The following is a 22,963-nucleotide window of genomic DNA, read 5'->3' as shown; positions in this document are numbered from 1 at the left end:
ATAATGTTTTGTTCCTCTCCTGTATTTTATTTCCTGAGAGCACCATGGGATTTTCTTCTGGGGACACGTAGTTCAGGAAGAGCTGTCTGGGGACAGCAGATTGAAGCAGTAGCTTTTGTAAGGTGCTGCTGCATTGTCTTATTTTTTTTAATTCTTTCCCATTGTGGTATGTTTCATGTGTGGGATAAGTAGTGTTGGTGGGAAGGTTGGCTGACCAGTTTTCCATGTTTTACATTTCATGTGAGAACAGTGGTGCAGAAATCTCAAAACTTCTCAACCTACACTGTTTGCCTAAGGCATACAGTTTCTTTAGAAGTTTTCCACTATATACTAACACATATTATTTCTGTTGCTATTTTTATTTCAGCTTACATTCCCACTCCAATTTATTTTGGGGCTGTGATTGACACCACGTGCATGCTTTGGCAACAGGATTGTGGCGTACAAGGATCTTGTTGGGAATACGATGTCACCTCGTTTCGTTTTGTCTACTTTGGGTTGGCAGCTGCTCTCAAGTTTGTGGGATTCTTTTTTATTTTCCTGGCTTGGTATTCCATTAAGTGTAAAGAAGAGCAATTGCAGAGACAGAGATGGAGGGCTTCACCGGTGAACACTGTGAGTGAGATGGTTGGCCAAGCTGGACCCCAACAAAACTATGCACGGACTAGATCCTGCCCTACCTTCAGTTCCCGAGGAGACATCAGTGTGGCACAAGGAATGAACTGCGTAGCACAGACATACCCCGGCCCTTTTTCAGAAGCAATAAATTCCTCAAATGAAAATGCATTGGAAGAAGTCACTGCTGAGATATAGACCCCTGGCTTGGTAATGTAATATTTAGTTTTGTTGGTTGACTTAATTACGGCGCCTTGTAAAACAACTGTGCCTTCTATTTTTAATCTAAATGTAACACGTGATAAAACCAACAAAGCTTAATGCAAACAACCATAGTATGTTCCTGAGGGCTGGATACCTCAAACCAACCCAAGTTCTTATTTCTCCCCTCCCAACAATGGAGTTTTAAAAATTGTGTTTGTAGTTATTTCAGATGTGTCCATTAAATGTCCATGCTCTGATGTGATATCAATGTAAGGGTGAAGTATTATGAACAGCAGGAGTCAGTGGAAGAGTGACAAAAACTCATATCGTTGATGTCTAGACGCCATAAAAATGCTTAAATGTATCGTCAACTTTGTATCCGCAAATCATATTTTTACGAGATGAGTAATTACTGTGAGTTCTGCTACAAAGCACAACTGAACTTGTTTAAACTATGCAACTTATTTGGATAATTGTATGTGCAGCAAATTAAGTTTAAAGTTTGCTTTTAAAGACATAACTGCAACTGAATTTGAAAGGGGCTATTTTCAGACATAAGCATTAAATTAAAAAAGAACACAAGGTTTAAAGTACTGTTAATAACATGTTAAGCCATACAAACGTTATGCATCAGGTAACCTTTGCAAATGCTGAGTTGTGGTTTCTTTATCCTGTCAAAATGTGCATTGATTTTCATTTGATGGGATATAGTTATTCTTCACAAAGTACACAGGCTAGGAAAGCATAATGCTTGGAGTAAAAAACTTCAGTATTAATTTATAATAACATTAAGATGTAGGAATCATACACACACACCAGACCGGATATGTGCATATTTCTGTAATGTTATTTGGGTGGCCGTTACTAAGCGCCAAATCCATACTTTTCCATAAGAAGAAAATAACCAGTTATAGCTTCATAGGAAGAGCTTGGCTGTCCTTCAGAAATGCATGCCAGTCTAGTTCAGCTTTGGTGAAAGAATCTCAAGGGAGAGCTGATGGCCTCGTTTCATGTCTGAAGTGGCCACCTGGGACCCGGCAAGCCCCTCGCAGCCAGCGACGGTGCAGGGCTTAAGCTGGCACTGCTTGCTACCTGCCGCAGGAGCGAAAAGAGAGACCTTCAGGTGGGCTGCAGGCAGCCTACCTGCCATGGTGCCTGGTACGAGGCTTTCCCTTACACTCCTGGCACCTCCAGCATGCTGTGCTCCCCACCACCGAGGACAGCTGGGGAGGGGATGGCGGCTTAGAGCCCAGCTCCCTCTTTTTTCTGCCCCACTTCTGCCTCTCCCCTGCCCGGTGCTGAACAGGTGGTGGGACAGTCCTGGAGGTCATAGTTGCATGGTTTGTCCCACACATGGCCACCTTTCCTTTTCTCAGCTTCATTGAATGCTCCTGTGAAGACAAAGGGTGAGTCGTCTCTCCTTTGCCCTCCCAGGGGAAGAGCTAAGAATAGAAATTGTCTGTAAGCATGGATCCGTGGGATGTGATGTGGCTTTTGCTTGTTCCAAATTACTGTAGTGTGTTTTCTCCCCAGGAGATGGTGAGACTTTCTAATCGAATGTACTTGGCATCTCATTTCTTACTCTGGAGGCTTTGTAGTGCCATGCTTATGACGTACTAACGTTTCAAAGGGCAGAGAATGATTTCAGGTGGACGTTAAGAAGTCAAAGTTGTATTTTGCCCCGCAGGGAAAGTCTTAGAAGTCTAGGAAATAAAAAGCACTCTTTTAAGAGGACTCAGTGACAGGCAGGTTTGGATTTTGCAATGTGGGGGTTTGTGTGAAAACAAATAGAAGAGAGCAGAACTTCTACATGTTTTTGAACAGTTATTCCTCATTTAATTTTTAATGTATCAATGATTTAATTGATTAATGATCAAACATTATATGGAACCAAGTCCTTGAAATTAGACAGTACCCTCCTTGGCATCCATTGAGTTGTTCTGGGAATTGTAAATTTCCCTCTTATTATCGTTTGCCAGCTGCCTTCCCTCCCCTCCTGGATCTCCTTGACTGGCACGTGGGGCTGCTCCCCCGGCTGGTTCCCCTGCTTGAAATGGTGGCTGCTTATTTCAGAATGTCGCAGTCCATTTACGTGGCTTACAACAACTTCCACTCTCTGTGGCTGCAAACTCAGATGCTTCTACTCCAAACTACAACATAGAGGAATAAGGAATATAGTTTTAATCACCTCAAGCTATTCTATACATCTTAATAGCTTTTTGGGATCAAGCCACCAGGCACAACGCATCCTCAGTCTTGTGGCACCTGAGATTTTAGCTTCTACAATTCTCATCCTGAAGAATAAATTTCCTTGGCTCAAAGGTATTGGGTATATTTTTTTTTTTCCAGAGGAGATGAGAATAGATGATAAAAATGTCTCCTTTTGCTCCAGTCTCAAATGCTTTTTGCACCAAGAAATTTGGGCCGTGGCAAAAATTTAAGCAAAGTAGTAGGACAAAGTGTAATTGCAGCCCATCACCCATCCATTTTAGTCACTTGCCCATTTTAATCAGCACGGGATGAGGTGAAGAGCGACAATCTTTTCAAATACCTCAGAAACAGAGTATTAAGGGAATTGTAAAAGGCTGGAAATGAATCATCTATCCTGATATATTCTGTTTCTTGCTTGTGTGTACTTCTGTTCCATGTGGATAGGAGTGGAGAGCAGATTAGGCTTGTAGGACTGTCAGGAGCTGACTGATGGCAGAGGATGAGAGTGATAGAAGTGACACATCTGCAACTGCTGCCACTTCTGAGCTGATTTCAAGGAAATTGCCCAGGGAGGCTGTGGACTCTCCTTCCCTGGAGACATTCAAAACCCACCTGGACGCGTTCCTGTGCCCCCTGCTCTGGGTGTCCCTGCTCAAGCAGGGGGGTTGGACAAGGTGATCTCCAGAGGTCCCTTCCAACCCCTACCGTTCTGTGATTCTGTGAAATTCAGGGCTTGTTGGAATGGAGACCTCCTGCTTTTTAGGAAATCCTGACACACTTTTAAAAACATTCATTTTTTGAAATGTTTGAGAAACTGGAATGTGGAGGGTAAGATGTTCGCTTTGGAAATATTGAAAAAGCCTTGTTTACGTGCTATCAATAGCCTTTTAAGTTTCCTTTCAAAATTATATGCAAAAAAACCCCATAACATAACATAAAAATCATTAGTATTTTTTGATATAGATAATTTTAACAATATTTCTACAAAATCACTTAATTAAATCAGCACCTTCTGAAAGAAAGAAAACCCAAACTCTGGCCAGTTTTCAATTGATTCCTGAGGGAGACTTTATTGTGAGTAAGTTGTAACAGTCTAAACCAATAAAGGCATGCAGGGGAAACACATTAACTTCCTAAAGAAGTAAATTCCAGCATTGTCAGCATTGACTGAAATGTGGACTGAGACCTGCTGAACAAACACTATTTTCTGAGGTTGTCATTGCTGAAGGAAGCAAAACTGCCAGAGAATTTGTGTGCATCCCTAGCAGTAGTCATGACTGATGTGTGGTGCTAAACTAACTCACAGGAAGGAAAAAGGTGCTTTATCTATCACACAGTGAAGGTGGCCATTCTATCTTCCTGCCGTGAAACCCTCTGACCAGGGAATATAAAATTCCATTGACTTGTAATGTCCATCACCTTCCCTCCCCACCCCAAACATTAAAGTTTGGATAGCAGTGAGCACAAGAAAATGTAAAGCAGGGGTCTACAGTTTGCTATCAGCAGCAAACCCAAGTTGTCTACCTGCAGTTAACCGGCCAGGAATATTATGAAGCAGCGACACCCTGCGATTAACTACAAGTCCACAAAGTGCCATCATGTCACCACAAGGACAGACTAAATTCCTCTTACACCACTTATTCCTGATGTAGCATGAGGGACATGAGAAGAGAAGTAGCCTCGATATATGGACTTGACTGAACAGGTAATCGTCCCTGCTTAGGCTCCCATTCATCCCTGTTTCGCCAAAAAGGGCAGAACTTCAGAAAGGGCATAGCCATGGCCTTGGGTCCTTATGAGTGTAGCACCCTCAAGATGTGGCTCATAGAGCTTTCGGGGGCTGTGGTCTTGTCTGGAATATCTGGAAAGTGGGACCCTGTATTTCTAATTCTAGGCAAAAGCCCTGTGGTTTTGGTCCTCCTTCTTCCCCATGAACATACTGGATATAGTATGGTATAATTTGGGACTAGTGGCATTTTATGTCCTTTCAGTACAGTGTGAGCAGCTGCAAGAAACATGCTGAATATTATGGTGCAATCTATATTTAATTGGAAACTTTCAGTTCTTTGACCAGCCATTGTATCTATGAAAGGGCATGTAATAACATGCAGTTCCTCAGAACCTGATGTTCTGTAAGTGAAGCAGGGGCACAAATCTCCTCCTAGGTATTAGAAATGTAAGTTTGAAAGCCCCTAAATTAGTTACAAACACTAGAGTATGTTTTCAAACGTGTGTTACCTGTTTTTAAAAATCTAGCTTATTAATTCATAGTATTAACTATTCATTCATTACGGCTCTGATCCAGCAGAACACTTACATATGTGTGTAAGTTTATATACTTAAGTAATACACTTAAAAATAACACATGTGTGTAAGTATTGGACCGAATCCCATTTGCATTCAGAAAGGAGTTCCTTTACCCAAAGAGTAATTTCCATGCTCAGTTTTTTTCCCCATGGATTCAGTGATCGTTATAACCAGAATAGCACAAAGTAGCACTCAAGTATTCCCGTGACACTCGTGTGTAGCTAGTTGTATACCTGGCAATGGAGGAAAGCTTTCATTTTCAAATATAATTAAAATTTGAAATATTTTGTGGACATGCTCAAAGACACATTCTAGCTCTTCCTGCCATTCACTTATTTTATGAATTTCTGGCTGAAAATCTGTGCATTATGTGGGGATTTGATTAAATAAAGACATCTTTCTGACTTTAAAGCCAATGAAATTGCTCAAGTAATGCTGTAGGTTCGGATTGTGCCCTTCCACAGAATTTGGACCTAGAGGTACAGGTGACAAATTTTCAGTATCCTGCACAAGTGGAGCAGGGTGCTGCCTGTTCTGTATAACTCCAGACAGCATGGCTGGGAGAGGGGTCAGCACCTTCTGTACTGTTCTTGCAGATTTTCCCCCCAAATGCTTGAATTATTGCTGCCTTACTACACATTCTCTGTGTGTGTAATACCACAGCTCTTCATAGTGTTATATTGACATAAAACTGATGAAAAATAGGTCCAAAGTGTCTTACTGCTATTTTGGAGCCAGATTCTCAGCCTCATCAGTCCGATGATGAGGCTGAAGAACTGGGCCAGTACCTCGGGTTAGATGTTAACAAGCTGGCGCTTCAGCATGTGCGTGTGAACTAAGTGATATCAAGTGCTTGTTTAGCTTTTATACTCTGTTCACTGGTTACTGCTACTGTTCTCAGAGGTCAAAGACAAAATATTTCTTAAACAAGTTTACCTTTTTCTGTTTTCTCGATAATGTGTCTTTTATAACGGCATAGGAGATGCCATGCTGCATGCTGCAGGGCCTGGGTTCCCCTAGCTGAAGCCGTCCAGCTATGATTGCTTTCCAGGGGCTTAAAATATCTGGTAGCAGAGATTTATCTGGCCTGGAATCTGAATTGGCATCGCTTTGGACAGAGTGTTTGCCCTCTTGTAGATTGAACCTGTATCAACGCATTTCAGGTTCTTCACATATTTTACTTGATTTTATAGACATTTTTATCCTTTAGAGTCCTTAGAAGATGGGCAGTTGACATTACGGTGGTAGATTCATTCTTTGGTATAGAATTAGGGCTTTCTTTTTTTTTTGTTATAACACCTTGTTTTACATATACCAGTTCCAAAAGGTCACATGTAAACATTGTCACAGAGTAGAGATGTGGAGCCTTCAGCATGGGGACTAGGTATGGCCGGGGTTCACATGATTCTTCTTCTTTACAGTGAATATCACTAGTACATGTTATTTTGTGGCCAAAGGTTTGAAAGCCTACCTGATCCTCAGGAAGGACATTTTCCCTATCCTTTCCACAGAATATATTACATAAATTAAGGAGGACAGTTAACACCATCCGTATCCCATAGCGATATCCGTTACATTAACTACAGTTAATAACTGTAGTTTTTAGCAACCCCCGCTCCAGTCCCTCAGATAAGCTATTTTCTTTTTAATTGATACAGCCTTTTAAACACAGATGTAGCTCTGCAAGTTCTAAGTAGCTCCAAACTTTTCTTGACTTCAAGTGTTATGAAATAGATGCTTATTTATTCAGGTTCCATTCTGCTCTTCTAATTCTTACATTATCTGTTGTTTGTACTGTATTTTCTTATTTTTTCTATCTCAAACCAGTTGTCACAATGTTACCCTGTAACAACATTTTGTTCATGACGTAGAATAGGTGAAAAGCTGTGGAATTCATGAAGGGCTACAAAAAGCATCCAAAACTTTGTTCACCTCAAGGAAGGGTGAGCCAGCTTGATAATCTTTGGACAAATGACTAAACAACACTGTGGTGCTAATAGGTACTGAAGTATTTTATGATGTATCCGGTATGACTTAAATGCCGTATTCAAGGCATGTCAATGATGCAACTGCACGTGTTTTTGTTCTTAAAGTCTGGACTGCTTCAGCAAAGAGTGTTTTTAATTCCTGGCGGGCCAATTCCTACCTACGTCTTCTGTGGGAAAATAATTTCAGGAGGCGCTATAGGATTTGGCCCAGCACTAGCAGCTAAGGTAAAAGCTACACAGACCACAGAAATCTCATGCAGGATATAGTCATCCTGCTGCAGAGTGTTACTTTCTTTAGTGGCTTTGCGTAAGCAAGGGCTGAAAATGAATTCTGTAGTAATGACAAGAGACACTGGTCTGGGACTGCTTAACCAAACAGCATTAGTAAGCATTTGAATTAAATTGAGCATTCAGATCTAAAATATGAATGTTCTTCCATGGAATACCAGAAGGAGAAGGGCAGAATAAGAGCAAGTTCTACCTCTAGCAAAGTTAAAAGGCCAAATCTGGTCAACTGTAAAGTGAGCTATGGTTTAAAACAGAGGGGTTTGGTTTTAAAATCGTGAACACAAATTTTTTTCCCTTCCATTTTGAAATCTGAAAGGTAATTAATTTGTGTTACTGTGCCTTGACTGCTCGTGCAGAGAAGGCATCTGTATCCTAAATAGCACTAAGCGGTACACCTCCGACTGACAGGTCAGAAAATTTACCTCTAACAAATTCCATCTCTGAAAACACGAAGGGAAATTTCAAAACAAAAAGAAATGTACAAAATCATCTGGAACTGAGTTCTGGTACACAAAAAATAAAAATAACTTGGAGTCAGTGTGATCCGTGGTTGAGTGGAGGCGTTCCTTAAAGGCGACCTGCTCTTTTCCCCAGTCGAGCAAACGGGATTTTGCCCTTGTCTGCGGCGCATACCTCTACCAAATGATTTAAGCATAACAGCAACAGAATAGTCTGGGTAGTATGTTGGGAGCATGGAGTGGGCACACTGCCTGTAACTGTTTAGTTTTTAAAAAAACATTATTAAGCAAATGTGTAGAGAATTAAGGAAATTTGTAGAGTATGTCTGACCGTATGGGTGTGTGGGTGCTGTGCTGTGGTAAAAAGAGACTAATTGGTTTATGCGGTTTGTTCTGCATACTTTAGGCTCCTGTGTGGGGTTTTTTAATTGATATTTATTTCTCAGCAGAGCTTAGAATAATTTTAAAGCTGTGTAACACATCATTTAATGAAATCTATTGTCAGCATCTGTTGTAAACATGTGTTTACAAAACAAACTCTTGAATACTTGATATTTGGAAATAAAAAATAGCATATCAAATGTGTTTTATTTCTGACAAAAGGAAAGACAGAAAGCAACAAAAAAGGTACATGGGTTTCTGTGGAATCATTCTGGATCAGGTGATGAAGCGTTTGGTCTTTCTGTGCGTAGTCGGACAAAAGCAAATCTTCCCACTGAATTCAGTGACCACCAAACCACAATTAAGTACTGATTGTGTAGAAATAAACTGTAAATTCCACAGTTTCCTCTAGCACTAGATTTGATTTATATTAGTTATATGCTAAGAAACACAAAGTTTTTTTGAAATAGATATTGAGAGTTGGAAAAAATACATAGGGTACGAGTTTGTGCTCAGAAAAAGAGGGCCAGGTCATGAACCCAAGGACTGGACTCCTGATACCCACAGTGCTTAGTGCTTAGTTCCCTCCTTAGCTCTGGTTTGGACCGTGCCAACGATCTACCTCCATGTGGTTTGGGGGGGGGGGGGGGGCGGGCTATGCCACAGACACCTCCCACACGGCCGAAGTGGCTGAGCCAGGTTTGCTTCCCCCAGTTCCTGCAGCCACCCAAACCCACAGGCTGTGTGGGTCAGGGACCCCGGTGTCCTCATGCAGCGCCGCAGGGGCTGTAGCACACACCGCAGTACCACACCGTAAGTACTCTAGTTGTTGCAACACAGGTCTTGTACTACCACAGACATTTAAAAACGGTAACAATTGGAAATTGTTTATTTTGGGTCCACAGGAGTATTGGCAGAGAGCCAAGGGGAAACCCAGGGCTGAGGGCCACGTAACGTGGATGGGGCCAGCCTGGTCTATCAGTGCGGATGTGACCTTGTTCATACCATTTGCTTTTGGAGCTGGGTTTTCTACTCTCTGGACTCACTTTTATTTAAAAGTATAGAAGTATCCTTGGATGGAAATCCTGTCCCAAGGCAACCTGGTCTTTCAAGATCAAAAGAACAGCAAGTTGAAGTCAAATATATTTTTCTAGACATGTTTCATTATTGAGCCTGACAGTAAAAGAATTTTCACCTGTAGTGCATGTTTCATGGCTGGGTAAGCTGTGGCTTGGTTCTATGAAATGTCCTTGCTGCTTGGTGTACGGTGAATACTATAAGCCCCCCCACCCCAGTAGTAACCCAACAAAACTTTGCTGCCACGGGGCAGCTGGATTCGCAGTGATACAGACACGGCTTGTCTTTCTGAGGTATCTTACGTGCATTCGGTTTCAGACGACAGAAACGGCGGTGGTGTGCACAGCACCTAGTAGATTTGAGTCCTCAGTCAGCAGCGCACCTTCAGCTGATGTGCACAGCCAGGTAGGAGCTACCGTTCCACGGACAGCAGAGAAGTCTATGTGGTCCAGATCCTCTGTGCTTCCAAGTTCAAAGTAAGACTTATCTCTTTTCGTTTCCAATACATATAACCACGCAAAAAAGCATCTTGCAGATCCCCCTGAATGTCGCCAGTGTTCAAGACTAGAACTGTTAAACCAAGGAATGTGCTGTGGATGAAATTATCATCAGTAGATTTCCAGCAGATCAAGAGTATCGTTGCTAGTTGAAAACTGAATAAATGAGCTACTTTGGCAGGGGTTGGAAGCACATCGGGGTGTGCAGGGGCCAGGGAGAGGCACTGTTGTGTGGCTCTGCACTGACATCTGCTGCCTGAGTGGGAGTAACATTACCCCAGGCAGCTCCGAGGTGGCTCAGGCTGCGATTGCGTCCCTTCAGGTGGGACATATGTTTTTGAAACGACTCTCCCGTTTGTATCCCACTTAACTGCACATCGGTTCTCGCTGCAAAGTGGTGTCAGAGCACACAAACTGGATTGTTCTTTGCTGAAACTAAAGGAAGAAGTTTTGTTACAGCATCACACCTAGTGGGTACCAGCCACCCATGGGTCCCCGGGCCTCAAGACCAGTCCTAAGCGAATCCTTCCTGAACAGGGTTGCTGCAGCTCTTGGCTTCTCAGCCCCAGATGTTTCACCACACAAATCCTCTTCCACTGTGCTTCAGAGACTGCCAATGTAAACAGCTGCAGGCATCTAAAGGGATTTTGGTGGGATGAGTGGGGGGTGTCTGTGCCCAGACTTGCACTCTGAAAAACCCTTCACTCAGGTGTCAAATAAACCTGAACTCCAGCATGATGCTATGATCCAGTTGTTACCGAAGAACCTTAATTGTTTTTTTTAGTTGTCTGTGTGCAGGACCAAGAGGATTTACTTGTCCGTAACAGAAACTAACTCATGTCTGAAGTTCTGGAAATGAAGCATTACCCATCTTTGCTTTTCTTGAATGCTTTAAGTTAGTAAGAGGTCTCAAAACGTCTCACACAGTCCAAGCATGTGAGGACAGTACTTCTTTTAAATCCCAGAGGAAGCATTTCAAACAACATTGACACCTCCCAAAGATGTGCAAGCCTTAAAGTTATTCCTGTGCAGCTCCAGGGCCCTCTTCAGAAAGTCGATAACTATGTAGTGCCTTTCAAAAAAGACACACCTGCCATTATTTTGCAGATCAGAAAAAGCCAAGGTCGTCCTCTCAGGTCTCTGCTTGCCCATGAAGTCAGATTTAGGCATTTGTTTTCTTCCTGAGCCTGCAACTGCCTGATGCCTGTGAGAGCTTCCTGACAGTCACACCATGCACTAGTCATGGGCTCAACTGCCTCAGCTACAGGACAAGTACTGCACAGAAAGAAATGCAAAATATATTGGGATAGCAACATGTTGCTTAGGACACCTACTTCGGGGTATGAGAGCTTTTGGCCCCTTACCTTTGGGCTGGTTCAATATTTGATGCATATTGCCGGAGAGCAAGCATCAGAGCTCATTGCTGCCTGTACCTCTTAGCTACAGAATGTCTCTTTTTTTCCCTCCACGCTCCTATAAGAGAGCTGTAAAAAAGACTCCCACCTCAACTATCTGATAGTTTGGAAGACAGGGTGCTGTCATGGAAGGAGGAAGTTTGACTACTTTCAAGCTGAGGAGGATGGGATCTCTTCTGTTTCCTGAGTACTTCAAGCTGTCATGTAAGGAGCAAGCAGAAGTGGCATGAGTGGGTGGACCACACTACCGCACCATTCCCTTCTCTATCTCTACCCAAGCATTAGGAAAGAAGAAAGCAGCTTGCTTGGTTCTTTCAAAGAATGGAGGGCACATCCACACAAAGCTATGAGAGGTAGTTGCATGAGACCTTGCTTCAACTTCCCTGTGTCCTTAAAGTCCTCCCAAACTTGCTGGCTCAGCCGGCTTGGCACCCTGTTTTGAAATACCTCCTGTGTTTGCCAGTGTGTTTTCCAGCGGTAGGCATCCCTCAGGGGTCTATCTAGCATTGCAATGACTGATCTTTGAGCACTTAGTTTAACCATTGGCCACCTTTCTTGATGCCCACAAAGATCACCTGTAACTTCATGTCTGCAGAAGCATCGGTGTCAAAAGACCGTGTAGAACAAAGATGAGATCCAGAAGCATAGCTTCAGAGGCTGATTTTTATCTTACGAAGCTAATCTTATTCACAGGCCACCAAAGAGAAGTAGAGCGCAAGTAAGACAGAGCTTATCTTGAAAGCTAAATTCCCTTTGGTGAAGACTTGTGTGAGGAGTTACTCCTCCTGACTAGAGATCTGTGGTCCGTTCTCGTTAAGCCCTGCGTGTCTGGTGTGCTGCACTTTGCTGTAACAGTGAGAGCTCTGCAGGGAGGAGGGAAAGCAGCAACACAGGGAATGGCACCGTGTAGCGTTGCTTTACTTCTGGGAACCACTGGTTGTGCAGCTCGGTGCGTTGACTTCAGGGAAGAAAAGATTGGATGAATGGGGATTTAAAAATAAAAAAAATCACAGAGTGTCTTAAACAAAAAATATGTATTCTTCACAATCTCCAGGAATAATTTATAACTAACAGAATGTAGTGTGCTATTTCGTTATCCATTGCTTTAAATGTGGATGGATTCTTAATACTCAAACTGTTAACGTATTTTTAAAATAAATCTTAATTAGGAGGAAAACTGGATCATCTCGACTTGTTTGAAGTAGGTAAAGTAAAACACTTTTTATTTAAAGAAATATTGCTTCTAGACTTTCCCGAAGCCAGAATTGTTCTATAAAAGTATCACAGAAATATTATACAAGATTTAAAAACACAGTTTGTGTCCTAGTAACTTAAAACCTATGTACAAATAGCAACATTCATGACCATAAATACGTTTTTCTATCAATCAGCCCATGACACATACATCAGATAAAGAGCTAGTAATTTTAACATATGTACAGAGTCCATCGAAAAGACTGCTTCTTAAAATTATTAAAATCCTACTAAAAGAATCTCCTTTTTAAAAAGTTTCAACTTAAAATACAATGCAATGAATGTAAGTTTAACCTGCAGTGCTTGCAATAGCCAAAAAATACTCACTACACTAAATAACATGTAACAGATAGGAAACAGATTGGACGTTATGGAATTACATCTGTTTGAGGTCATTCTCTTCTGTTGTTGTCGTGCTAATTATTTCGAAATTGATAAAAAAGCAAGGGAAGATATTAAGTGTCAAGTAATACAGATTTTCAAAGCCATTTTTGTATTATACTTTATAAAACGTAATGTTTGGTAAAGTTCAAGAAAAAATTTAGAATACAACAACAAAGATTATCTAAACAACTATTTTTAGCCCCGTGTGCCTTTTGTATTTAAAATAAAGTAAATCTAACATGATTTTATAATTCCCTTTATTGCCTGTTGAAAACAAAAACAATTTAAGTCTCCAAATGATAATAATGCTTTCAAGATATTGTCCGGCCTAATAAAAATCAGATGTGGTGAAAAAAGCATAAATGTATTGATGTAAACCTTTCCACCAGTATCAGAAAAAAAAAGTCAAAAAAACCTCACGAATTTTTAATACTGACAATATCAATATATAGGGAAACAATCCAATTTAAACAAATCCTGCTACAGTTAACAATCATTACCTCTCTGAGAGTAAATTTAATTAAATCAAAGTAACAAAAACATGCAATAATTTTGCTAAAATAATATTCAAAGAGTCTGTTTCCACAATCCATGCTGATTACCTCTTTCCCGTCAATCTATTTATTGGTTTCACAATTACATGAGACAATGAGCAAACTAAGAGCATGTAAGGTATTAGATTCATAAATGGTATGGCATACAGTTTTTAAAAGTGCATTTTACTCGAAAGCGTGACATTAGGAATTTCCAGTGGTTAAAATAATTTATGAAAAAGACATTATGCAGGCAGATTGGGTGGACTGAAACATTCATTCAGGGTGGGATCATTTGGAAATCGAGAAAGTAACTTGAACATCCTCTTCAAAGAAATACTTTTTAGCTTTCAGAGAATGTGCTGCTGCACTGGAAAGTTAACACTGTTTCTTTTCAGTAAAAACTGGAAATCTTGCTTCCCAGCGGGGAGAGTTACAGTGATAAAATGTGCGTGTGAATAAAACAAATGGACACAGACAAATACTGAACTGGGCTCAATTTAGCTGCAGAACGTATCTACAATAAACATGGAATGTCAGTTGTCATGATTACCTTTATTAGTTTGCTAATAAGAAAAAGGAGAACTCAGTTAATGGTTTACGACCTGTTCTAATCCAAGGAGAGTGGAGCTGAGGCACTGCCTTCTACACTTAGGATTTGTGAAGATTCCCCTGCAAGACTCTGTTCTGTTTTCTTTAAGAAATTTCCTGTTTTCTGGGTACCGATAGATGAATCCTTAATGGATACGTTTACAGCCTGATGAACAAGGCGTTCATCAGACCTCACGGGAAGATATATTTGGTCTTCAAATATATCCTCCACAGCGTCACTGTCCTGATGGGTGACTTTTTGAGGAATGCTGACGGGTTGTAGCGTGAAGCTATGCCGAGACTCCAACTCTATCAAACCGTTTCCGCTGAAATCCATATCAAAACGGTCCGTCTCTTTATCGTCCATACATTTTTCAGCTTGATGATTATTTCTCCAGTGTGCGTCATTCAAACTACTTTTCTCAGGAATATCATTGTTTAATTCAAGTTTCCTCTCCTGACCTAAATTCACCGTGCTCAAAGTGAGGGCTGCAAAGTCAGTTGGCACAATAGGCTGCAACTCTTCTGCAGGCAGGCCGCTTGATTCTTCAGCAGAAGTCATTTCCAAGGTAAATGGTGTGGATGATTCGTCCCCATCCCCGTTGCTTTGAGCAGTGTTAGCCTTGTCTGTTTTATTTTGCTGGTAGTAACTGTTCAGCAGTGCAAACATTCTATCTACATCCTTCAAGTAATTAGTCCAGTCAGCCAGACTAAGTCTATAGTTGTATCTGTATTCATATACACTTTCCTTCACACTGTACAAGTCTTCCAGTCCTTGCCAGTTGATGTCACCAGTGAAATTGGGCAGGTTAGCCTTCCCATCCATCCCATAACTGTCCCCTGTTGAAAGAAAGAATAAAGCCTAATGGTGAACACCAGCTTAAAATTGCAAGCAAAGCTTCCACATGTGTTCCTACTCCAATTTGCTTGAAAGCACCACTATTCATAACGTATGTAGCTCAAAATGCAAGAAGCTCCACATCTTCTGTCATAATATTAATGATTCTGAGCTCTGGTGTGCTCACAACTCCTGCTGTGAACTCCCTGTCTTCTGCTACATCCTTGGACTGAGTAAAAAAGAGCGAAAACTGGTCTGATGGGGCTTTGTGATGACAGTCAGAGATAAATCTTTCCTCTGATATTTCAAGGCAGGAAAGGTTCTTCAATACATGAATAATCCATTCGCCTTTATTGAACACTCCACCACAATATGGAACAAACGAACAATGGTTAAGTGTAAAAGATGGAACTAACTCTGAAAGCCATTAGTGACCTGAACTTCAACAACGCCCACAGGAATTTGGTGTCTGGGTAGCTCGAGATATATTGTCTACAAACCAACCAGCCACATTTTATTTAATAAATAATAGCCAAAGGTAGTATTCTATTCACTTTGTAAACATTCATTTTATCTTGCACGGAGCAATGAGGAGAAATAAAAGCTGTAAAAACTTGGTATGAATTAATTTATAGGACTGCATCACTCTGTAAAGTAGCGCTAAAATATACATAGATATAGAACCTCCTAAAGGTTTTATTTTAATTAGAAAAAGAAAGCTGTCAAAGAAAACATCTACCAGCTTTATCAAATAATATGTTTGAATAAAGGGCATATGTATAAACTTATAAGTAGCAATGGAGCTGGATTTTATATTGATCACAGCCAGAAAAAACAGAGACATGAAGGAAACCCGTTTCCAACAGATTTTTAAAAGTCACTACACTCATTATGGTGACCCAGATTATCAAATATAGTGTGACATTTTATATTGACAAGTAACACTGAACATCACTATTTCAGTTAGTTCACTGTGCAGACTGTGTTTAGTCCACAGATTTTATCAAGGACGTGGACTACAAGGAAAAACTAATCAGGTAATGCAAAAGCCTGTCATGGAAAGTGGCGAATTTGTCCTCACAAATTATGTTCTAGGCAATATTTAGTAGTTAATTCACTGCGATCACTTACTCTTTTTCTGAAAATTGTACGGGCAGGTAGGCTGGTAGTAATTACCTTGGGAGTTCAAGTGGCTATAGTCCAACAGAACAAATTGAGCACAAATATTCATCTATTTTGAGCCCTTCATCCCTACAGTGGGTTCTTGGCATCTCCATTACTTTGTTCATATTTTAACTTGACCTTCCCCGTTGTTCAAGTAAAAGAGACGATACAACTTGCACCTATCATAGCTTATATTCTTTGCTTCTTTACTAGCTTGGGATTTCACAAGCGGAAGAATTTCTTCAATATTTATTCCATCATATGGAAAGTCAGGCAAATACTATTATGGTCAGAAAAAACCTATACATTTTCTTATGATGAGGGGCCTTATTTTGCACCAAAGGGACACCACTTTCCTTACTTGGAAACACCTGAATCTTTGATCTTAATGGATATTTTTTCACTTAATACAACAGCTGTAAATATTTTACAATGTAAAATTTAAATATCTTTTTTTAAGCAAGTTCTAGAAATATTTTTTTTGCAAACACTTGGCAAACTCCCTGTTACAGGAAGCAACACAAGCTTTTTGGATTTGGTAGGACAGCTATGACAGAGAGTCTTCCTTCTTTCTTTTCCTGAAGTAAACAAGAGAAATGAAATTATGGCATGGCCACATGAGAGCCATCTTCATCAGACAAATTATGGATAATTTTTTTCCTGAAACAAAAAAATAATTAAATACTACAGAGGTTTCAAGAAAGAAGTCTTACTATTCCAGTGCTTAGAGGCATAAAAGGCCCTAGAAAGCGTCGTAGGAAGGATTGCATTTTTGAGGGATTTTGTCACCAAACCCTTGAAGATATTAACCACACTGCAAATGTGAAATATTTAAATTTTGCTCTGGTATTATTTGTATTGATAGTTTCTTTTTTTTTTTCCCTTGCCGAATCAGAGCCTGTATAGGAAAACAAACTGCTGTAGGAACAGCCAGTGGCCAAAGCAGTTTGGTATGTGTTGGCAGAAACTGAAACTGGAGTGCTGCTCTTTGACCAGTTTGGGTTTGGGGGTGGACCAGGGCAGTGGGGAGCAAAGCAGGGGCCAGAAGGGTGCTTTTGGGCCCAGAGGATCCTCTCCTGCCTGTCCCAGGCAGTGGGACAAGGGGCTGAGCTAGGCAAGCCTGAGTGTCAGAGTGGGCAGCAGGGATGTCATGGGACCAGTGAAGAGGCATAGGGTTTCCCATCAGCCTCAGCAGCAGGGCAACGCAGAGAAGTGAGATCCAGAAGGAGTTTGCTGTATTCCTACAAAATAGCTCAAAGAATGCCAGAGCTACACGGTCCTTCATGCTGGATCTGTATTTTCCCCTCTAAATGTGGCACTGTTTCTGCAGTCTCAGAGGAGTCTCACAGCTGGGAAGGCACTGGGAATTGTTCCATCATCTTCAGATCAAGCAGCAAAAAATAACTTGTTTAAACACATGGGACAGAGGTAACTTGTGTTCATACATGTTAAATCAATAGCAAAGCAAAGTCTTACGGTCCTAGGGCTGGCTGTATGTTGGTTGACTGAGCGAGTCACCTCACAGTTTAATTTCACAACTTAGCAGTAAGCATGAAAAGTTTCCCACTGAAATCAAAGCAGGGAAGGGGAGAGGAAAGAAAAGGTTTCCCCCTGTAAGAAATCTCATTACAAATAGGCGTGAAACAGGAAAGTTCAGATGAGTTGCATTTGAGTAACAGCATGGCAGTGGTTTCCTTGAAAAATATTTTGGAATCTCAGCTATGTCATAGACCCAAAAGAGAGGAAAAATGCTGCTAACTGTTCACAGTAAAACATCTTCTGATTTTAAAAATCAAGCATTAGCTAAGCTTCACTTTCCAATTATCATACCCGGAATCCGATAATGCCATCCATGGCTACATTGTCTCAAAATTAATAAGAGATCTGGATATGTCTCCACTAGGACTAAAGGCAAGTGGGTACAATCACCTCCTTGGTGGCTTTGAAAAAGCTCAGGCAAGCGGGAGAGGAGAGAGGAGTGTGCAATACCTGCATTCTGTTATCAGCCAGGTCTGCAGAGTTGTTCTGTCCATCAAAGGACACAGATGACACGAATTCTTCTCTGTTGAAACTCTCTCCCTATGTGTTAAGCAAACAGCACTACATTGCCTGTTTCCATACAGGCCTGTTGTCTCAGTATTGTAACACCTGTAGCGCTGTACTAACTCAGGACATTTTGAACTGGAAACAGGTCTGAGTGGATGAACTACAACATCTGAAGGAAGCCTAAGCGGTAGTTCGGATGACTTAGCAGCATAGGGCTTTCCCTTTCCTATTCCACTGGTTTCTCTGCAGACATCAAGATAAGGCTCCTCTAAGAGACTGTTTTAATGATTCCTGGTAAATACTTTTCGGTCACTTAAAAATTTTTTTGTTGTAGAAAAGAAAACAAATTTGCACCAAGATAGGGCTTGACCCAAAGATGTTGAACCGAGGCATCTGTGTATATTGAGAAACTGGGTGTCTGGAATGTAATGGTACAGAGCAATATCACTTGTGTTACACTATACATGCTATTTAACCCAGTAACATAATGTTATTGGCTTGGTATCAGAAGTTAAAATGGTTTCTTTACTAAACAGTGTAGCAAGACATAATTTAAAGATTAATCCTGTGTGAGCTACTATTTCATGCAATCCTACAATTCAAAAATGCCATTTCTGTTAGATCTGTAGTTAAAATGAGGAATGCTTACAAGGACATCTTCTAATGAAAGACTTGAAAGCATAATTACAGGGATTACTTTTTATCATTGTAGTAACCAGTTCCCACCAGGCTGTAACGAGCAATGCAAACAACTGGGACATAACTAAACAAATATCTATCATTTTCCTAGATCCCAAAACTACTCAAGTGAGAAAATACAAAACTGGCTGCAAGGAAAAACTAGCTGCTTAAAGTGGAGATCTATAAGATACTGAAATGCATTTTCTTAATTGTTCCCTGGCTGCTGCGAGCTAATGACAAGGTTCTTTCCAGAAGACCCTGTGAAAAAAAGCTTTCTGTAGACTTGTATGCTCCTTGGACCCAGTTTACGTCTCAGATGAACAATGTATATCAGGAGCTAATTCACCAAAGCACACAGAGAAGAAAATGTATAAAACTGATATACTGTGGAAAGGTATCAAGTCTTAATATGACACTTGACAGACTTTAATCTGGTTTTTTACCCTGAGTGGAAGTATTGCTCAATTAACAGCAAGTGCAGTACTGTTAAGAGCTGAGGTTTTGCACTCTCTTCAGGATTTTGTTTTATGTTTGTCTGGTTCCTCCACCAGGAGGAACTGGGCTCTGTGTGAAAAACATGCAGGTATGATAACTATACTTGCAAACAGATAAATACACTTGCAAACATTAGTCTTTCACATATTCCTCAGGTTCAAGCATTAGGTATAAGAAACCTCACCTGGTGCCCTTCCTCAGTTCAAATATTACAATCTTTTTAAGAAATTTCATTTCATGCACGTGTGATCTGATCTGGGTGCATTTTCCCCCCTACCCAAAGGAGCTTCATCATTCTGCCATATTTATATTGACCTGTCTCCTGCTGGCTTCTGAGCACATGCTGCTCACATGGAGCACTCCTTTTGCTTAAAGCAGCATCTGCCAACATTTCCTAAAGCCAGTGAGAAGATTTTACTTTACTTCCTGGATTTGATTAGGCTTTTTGGATATATATACCTCAGAAAGCTTTTTAAGCATACTTGGTTTACGTTTAAAAAGCAGCTGTACAGACTTCCTAAATAAAACCGGAAAAAAACCCCAACCCATTCAAAATCAATCCAACAGGAAAACAACCCAAAAGAGGTGATTCTTTTTGTGTCATTTTCCCTGTGTAAACATCTAAGAAATACAGGCATGGAATATGAGCTGTATGAAGTCTTGCTATGACAATGAGCTATGTTAAATGCAGAATGGTAGATCTAAAAAACAATGGCCAAGTTCTGTGTAGAGTAGTTAGAAAATGCATGCATCAAAAGCTATGCTGTATGCAACATGGCAGGATACAGACATTAGTTGAAATGGGCTGGAGTCATGCAATTATTTGGAAAGAAGCTGCTGAGGAGAATAAAAAAGTGCGGATACCTGTGTGGATCATAGCTTCCTCCATCTTTATTTCCTGATATAGGAAAATACAAGAGTAACTTTTGTTAGTGTTTAGAACTTTTGTAAAACCATTCACAATGTAGTTTTCCATGCACAGCATCTAATTCCTAAAAAGAAATGTACTGTGTTAAATAAAGGCAGAGCTGCAGTCCAACAAAGATTTCCTGGAAGTTTTATATAAAGAACTGAAAAACCACAGTTTTTCAAAAATAATAAAACCCCCAATCAAGTAGATATTGTAGAAAAGAGAAACGTTTGTAGGTGAAGAAAGAGATACAATGATGCAACAACACAAAATATGTAGAAGGAAATATTTCTGGAAAAAAAAATCACAGTATTCAGTCAACCAAATTTAAGTGCAATGAATTCCAGGTTAATGAAGTGTAAATACCAGCTATTTTTGTACTCAGAGGCCCTTGTAAAGAAATATTGCATTCCTCAAAGATGGATAGGACTACTGCTGATTAGAAGTTTGCAACATTAAGTCTCAGCCGTGGTGTAGAGCCCGAGGTTGTTCATATAGACAGGCAGCAATTGGAATAAACACAGGATTTAATACCTCACCTGCTACTGGGAGGCAAAAAATAACCAAATAAACCCTGCAACAGAAAAGAGTTATGACTATGAATATCTGCATGTGCTTGTTATTGGTTAGACAAATAACATGACAGCCTTTCTGCAGCATTTCTGTTAAATCTTGTTGTTTGCCATCAGCATCTGACTAGAATAACCTGTGCAAGCTTGCAAAGAAGCTTCCTGGTCACGTGGTTGTGCATGATGGTGTATGTGGATCATTCCAAATTATTCAGAGCAACACTTAGGAGAGCAGGACTTCATGGATACAATTAGTACTTAAGCAGATGGAAAAAACAAATTAATAAAATGGAAATAAACACTTGTCTCTTTCTTGTACCTGTTTCAAGTCCCTTTGGCCTCGGATTGCACTGCTTATAACCCTGACAACTTCGCAGTTCCATTAGCTGTATGTGTAATTGATTCAAAATGCCTCTTTCCACTGTGTGTACTGTATTTGTCAGCTGAAGAAAAGAGGAATGGAGGGAAAAAAATGCTTGTTAACAGAAATAAAAAAAACATAGAGGAGTCTGGTGAACAACATTTTGTAACAGGAAAGGGGTTTACCTGGTAAGGATCAGTGTTCATATCAAAATATTCCAAGAAGCCAGTCGCAAACTCACAAAAGAGAAAATTGTGGGTGTCATTAACTGTTCGCAAACACCAGTAAGTGTTATTATTTGAGCTTGTGCAAGCACAGAAAGACCCCACTGTAATTAAAGAAACAAGTTGTTAGTTTTCAGAAAAAATAATACGCTTGTTTCTTCTACTAGTGAAACTTTTATAGGTTTTCATGTATTTAAAAACTATATAAATTTAAAAAAAATCTTCTATTTGAATAGTCTTTGATTCTCATCCAAGCCAGAATAACTGTTGCTAACATGTAATTTTCACAAACATACAGTTAAGGAAAGCAGAAGATAGATAGTGAATCCTATGGTTATTGAGGCATATTCTGTTCTGAGTTATATACAGTTTATTGGGATTGAGTAGAATTCAGACTTTAAAAAACAAAACAAAACAAAACAAATCCTGATCCTTAAGATTTTTATACAGGATCCCTTGGAATTGCTTACTATATATAAGGATATAATTTCTCACAACAGTAAGTAACCTTAACCTAGTAAAGCCTCTGAGCTGCAAGTACAACAGAAGATTACAGAACGGTAGGCAATACAGAGGAAGCTCACGTTACTGGTTGATATCATAAGTGAGATGGAAATGACACAGCAGTCAAGAAAGTGCAAGGCAGTGCATGGGAACGAGGCAAGTGAGAGATTAGGCAATGAAGAGATGGGTTTGCAAGCAGGGAGTTTGCCTGGCACCTTGAATGCGTGAAAGGTGGAAGCAGCAAGGTGGGAAGGAAGACCGATGGATAATCCTATGCCTCATTTTAAGCAGCTGTCCCTTACTGGCTTGAGTTTTCCACTTCACTATTATTTTGAACTACAATCCCTCATTTCGTTTATTTCATACACATACAAAAGGGAAATTGAAGCACTCAGTCAGGTCTTTGTAGGACAATCCCAAGCAGTGTAACTGGATTACACCTTGCTTTCACTGTTTAACCTGGGGAAACATAGAGCAGGCTTCCACTCCAGACTGAAGACACCTGGATTCAGGTGTCACAGTGATGGGAGCAGCCATAGAGGAGACCTGGGTATATCTTGTCTATTATCTTGTTCTGCCAGTGGAAAAGGCTGTAAGAAAGGTATCCATCTCAATTTTCAAACAAACTGCTAACAGAGTTTTGCTGCAGAAGACTGTCTCTTTAATTCCAATAATAAAATATTAATATTGCTGTGGATTTTTATTTAGATTTATTAAAATTTGTCATTAGTACTGTGACTAGCTGTAATGATATCAATGTTTTGAACAAACTTCATAAAAATAATAATGGTATTGGACCTTTTTATCTGTGTAATGTGAATCAACACATAAACTCTTCTATAAGTTATAGATTGCATCAAAGGGTCTTTTTTTTACACCATGACTGTTGCTGGAGCATTGCCAGAATGCACAGCAATATGAGAACGCTTTTCGTAAGTGTTTGTTACTCCACAGATAAACAGTAATAA

At 40.2% G+C, this 22,963-nt stretch overlaps 2 protein-coding genes across 7 annotated transcripts in view; one reads left to right on the top strand and one right to left on the bottom strand.

Moving 5' to 3' along the window:
* SLCO5A1 (solute carrier organic anion transporter family member 5A1) overlaps positions 1-8,856 on the top strand; it is an 88,936-nt gene extending 80,080 nt beyond the window's left edge. For all 3 annotated transcript variants that reach the window (XM_075085206.1, XM_075085205.1, XM_075085207.1), the window contains exon 10: positions 368-8,856. In XM_075085206.1, coding sequence (XP_074941307.1) covers positions 368-813 — 446 coding nt within the window. In that variant the 3' untranslated portion in view covers positions 814-8,856. The remainder of the gene's footprint in view (positions 1-367) is intronic.
* A 3,787-nt stretch (positions 8,857-12,643) lies between these two features.
* The window catches only part of SULF1 (sulfatase 1), a 125,063-nt gene continuing 114,743 nt past the window's right edge, over positions 12,644-22,963 (bottom strand). For 2 of the 4 annotated variants that reach the window (XM_075085199.1, XM_075085200.1), the window contains 3 exons: positions 21,453-21,595; positions 21,226-21,349; positions 12,644-15,043 (listed from right to left, as the gene is read on the bottom strand). In XM_075085199.1, the coding sequence (XP_074941300.1) occupies positions 14,223-15,043; positions 21,226-21,349; positions 21,453-21,595 (1,088 nt within the window). In that variant the 3' untranslated portion in view covers positions 12,644-14,222. Of the gene's footprint in view, positions 15,044-20,131; positions 20,326-21,225; positions 21,350-21,452; positions 21,596-22,963 lie in introns of those variants that run through there. The other 2 variants (XM_075085204.1, XM_075085201.1) reach the window with 2 other exon arrangements.

Source organism: Phalacrocorax aristotelis, chromosome 2, assembly GCF_949628215.1.
Source record: "Phalacrocorax aristotelis chromosome 2, bGulAri2.1, whole genome shotgun sequence".
Taxonomy (NCBI): domain Eukaryota; kingdom Metazoa; phylum Chordata; class Aves; order Suliformes; family Phalacrocoracidae; genus Phalacrocorax; species Phalacrocorax aristotelis.
Note: the sequence above shows the minus strand (reverse complement) of the source record. Positions and strands in the feature narration are given on the sequence as shown.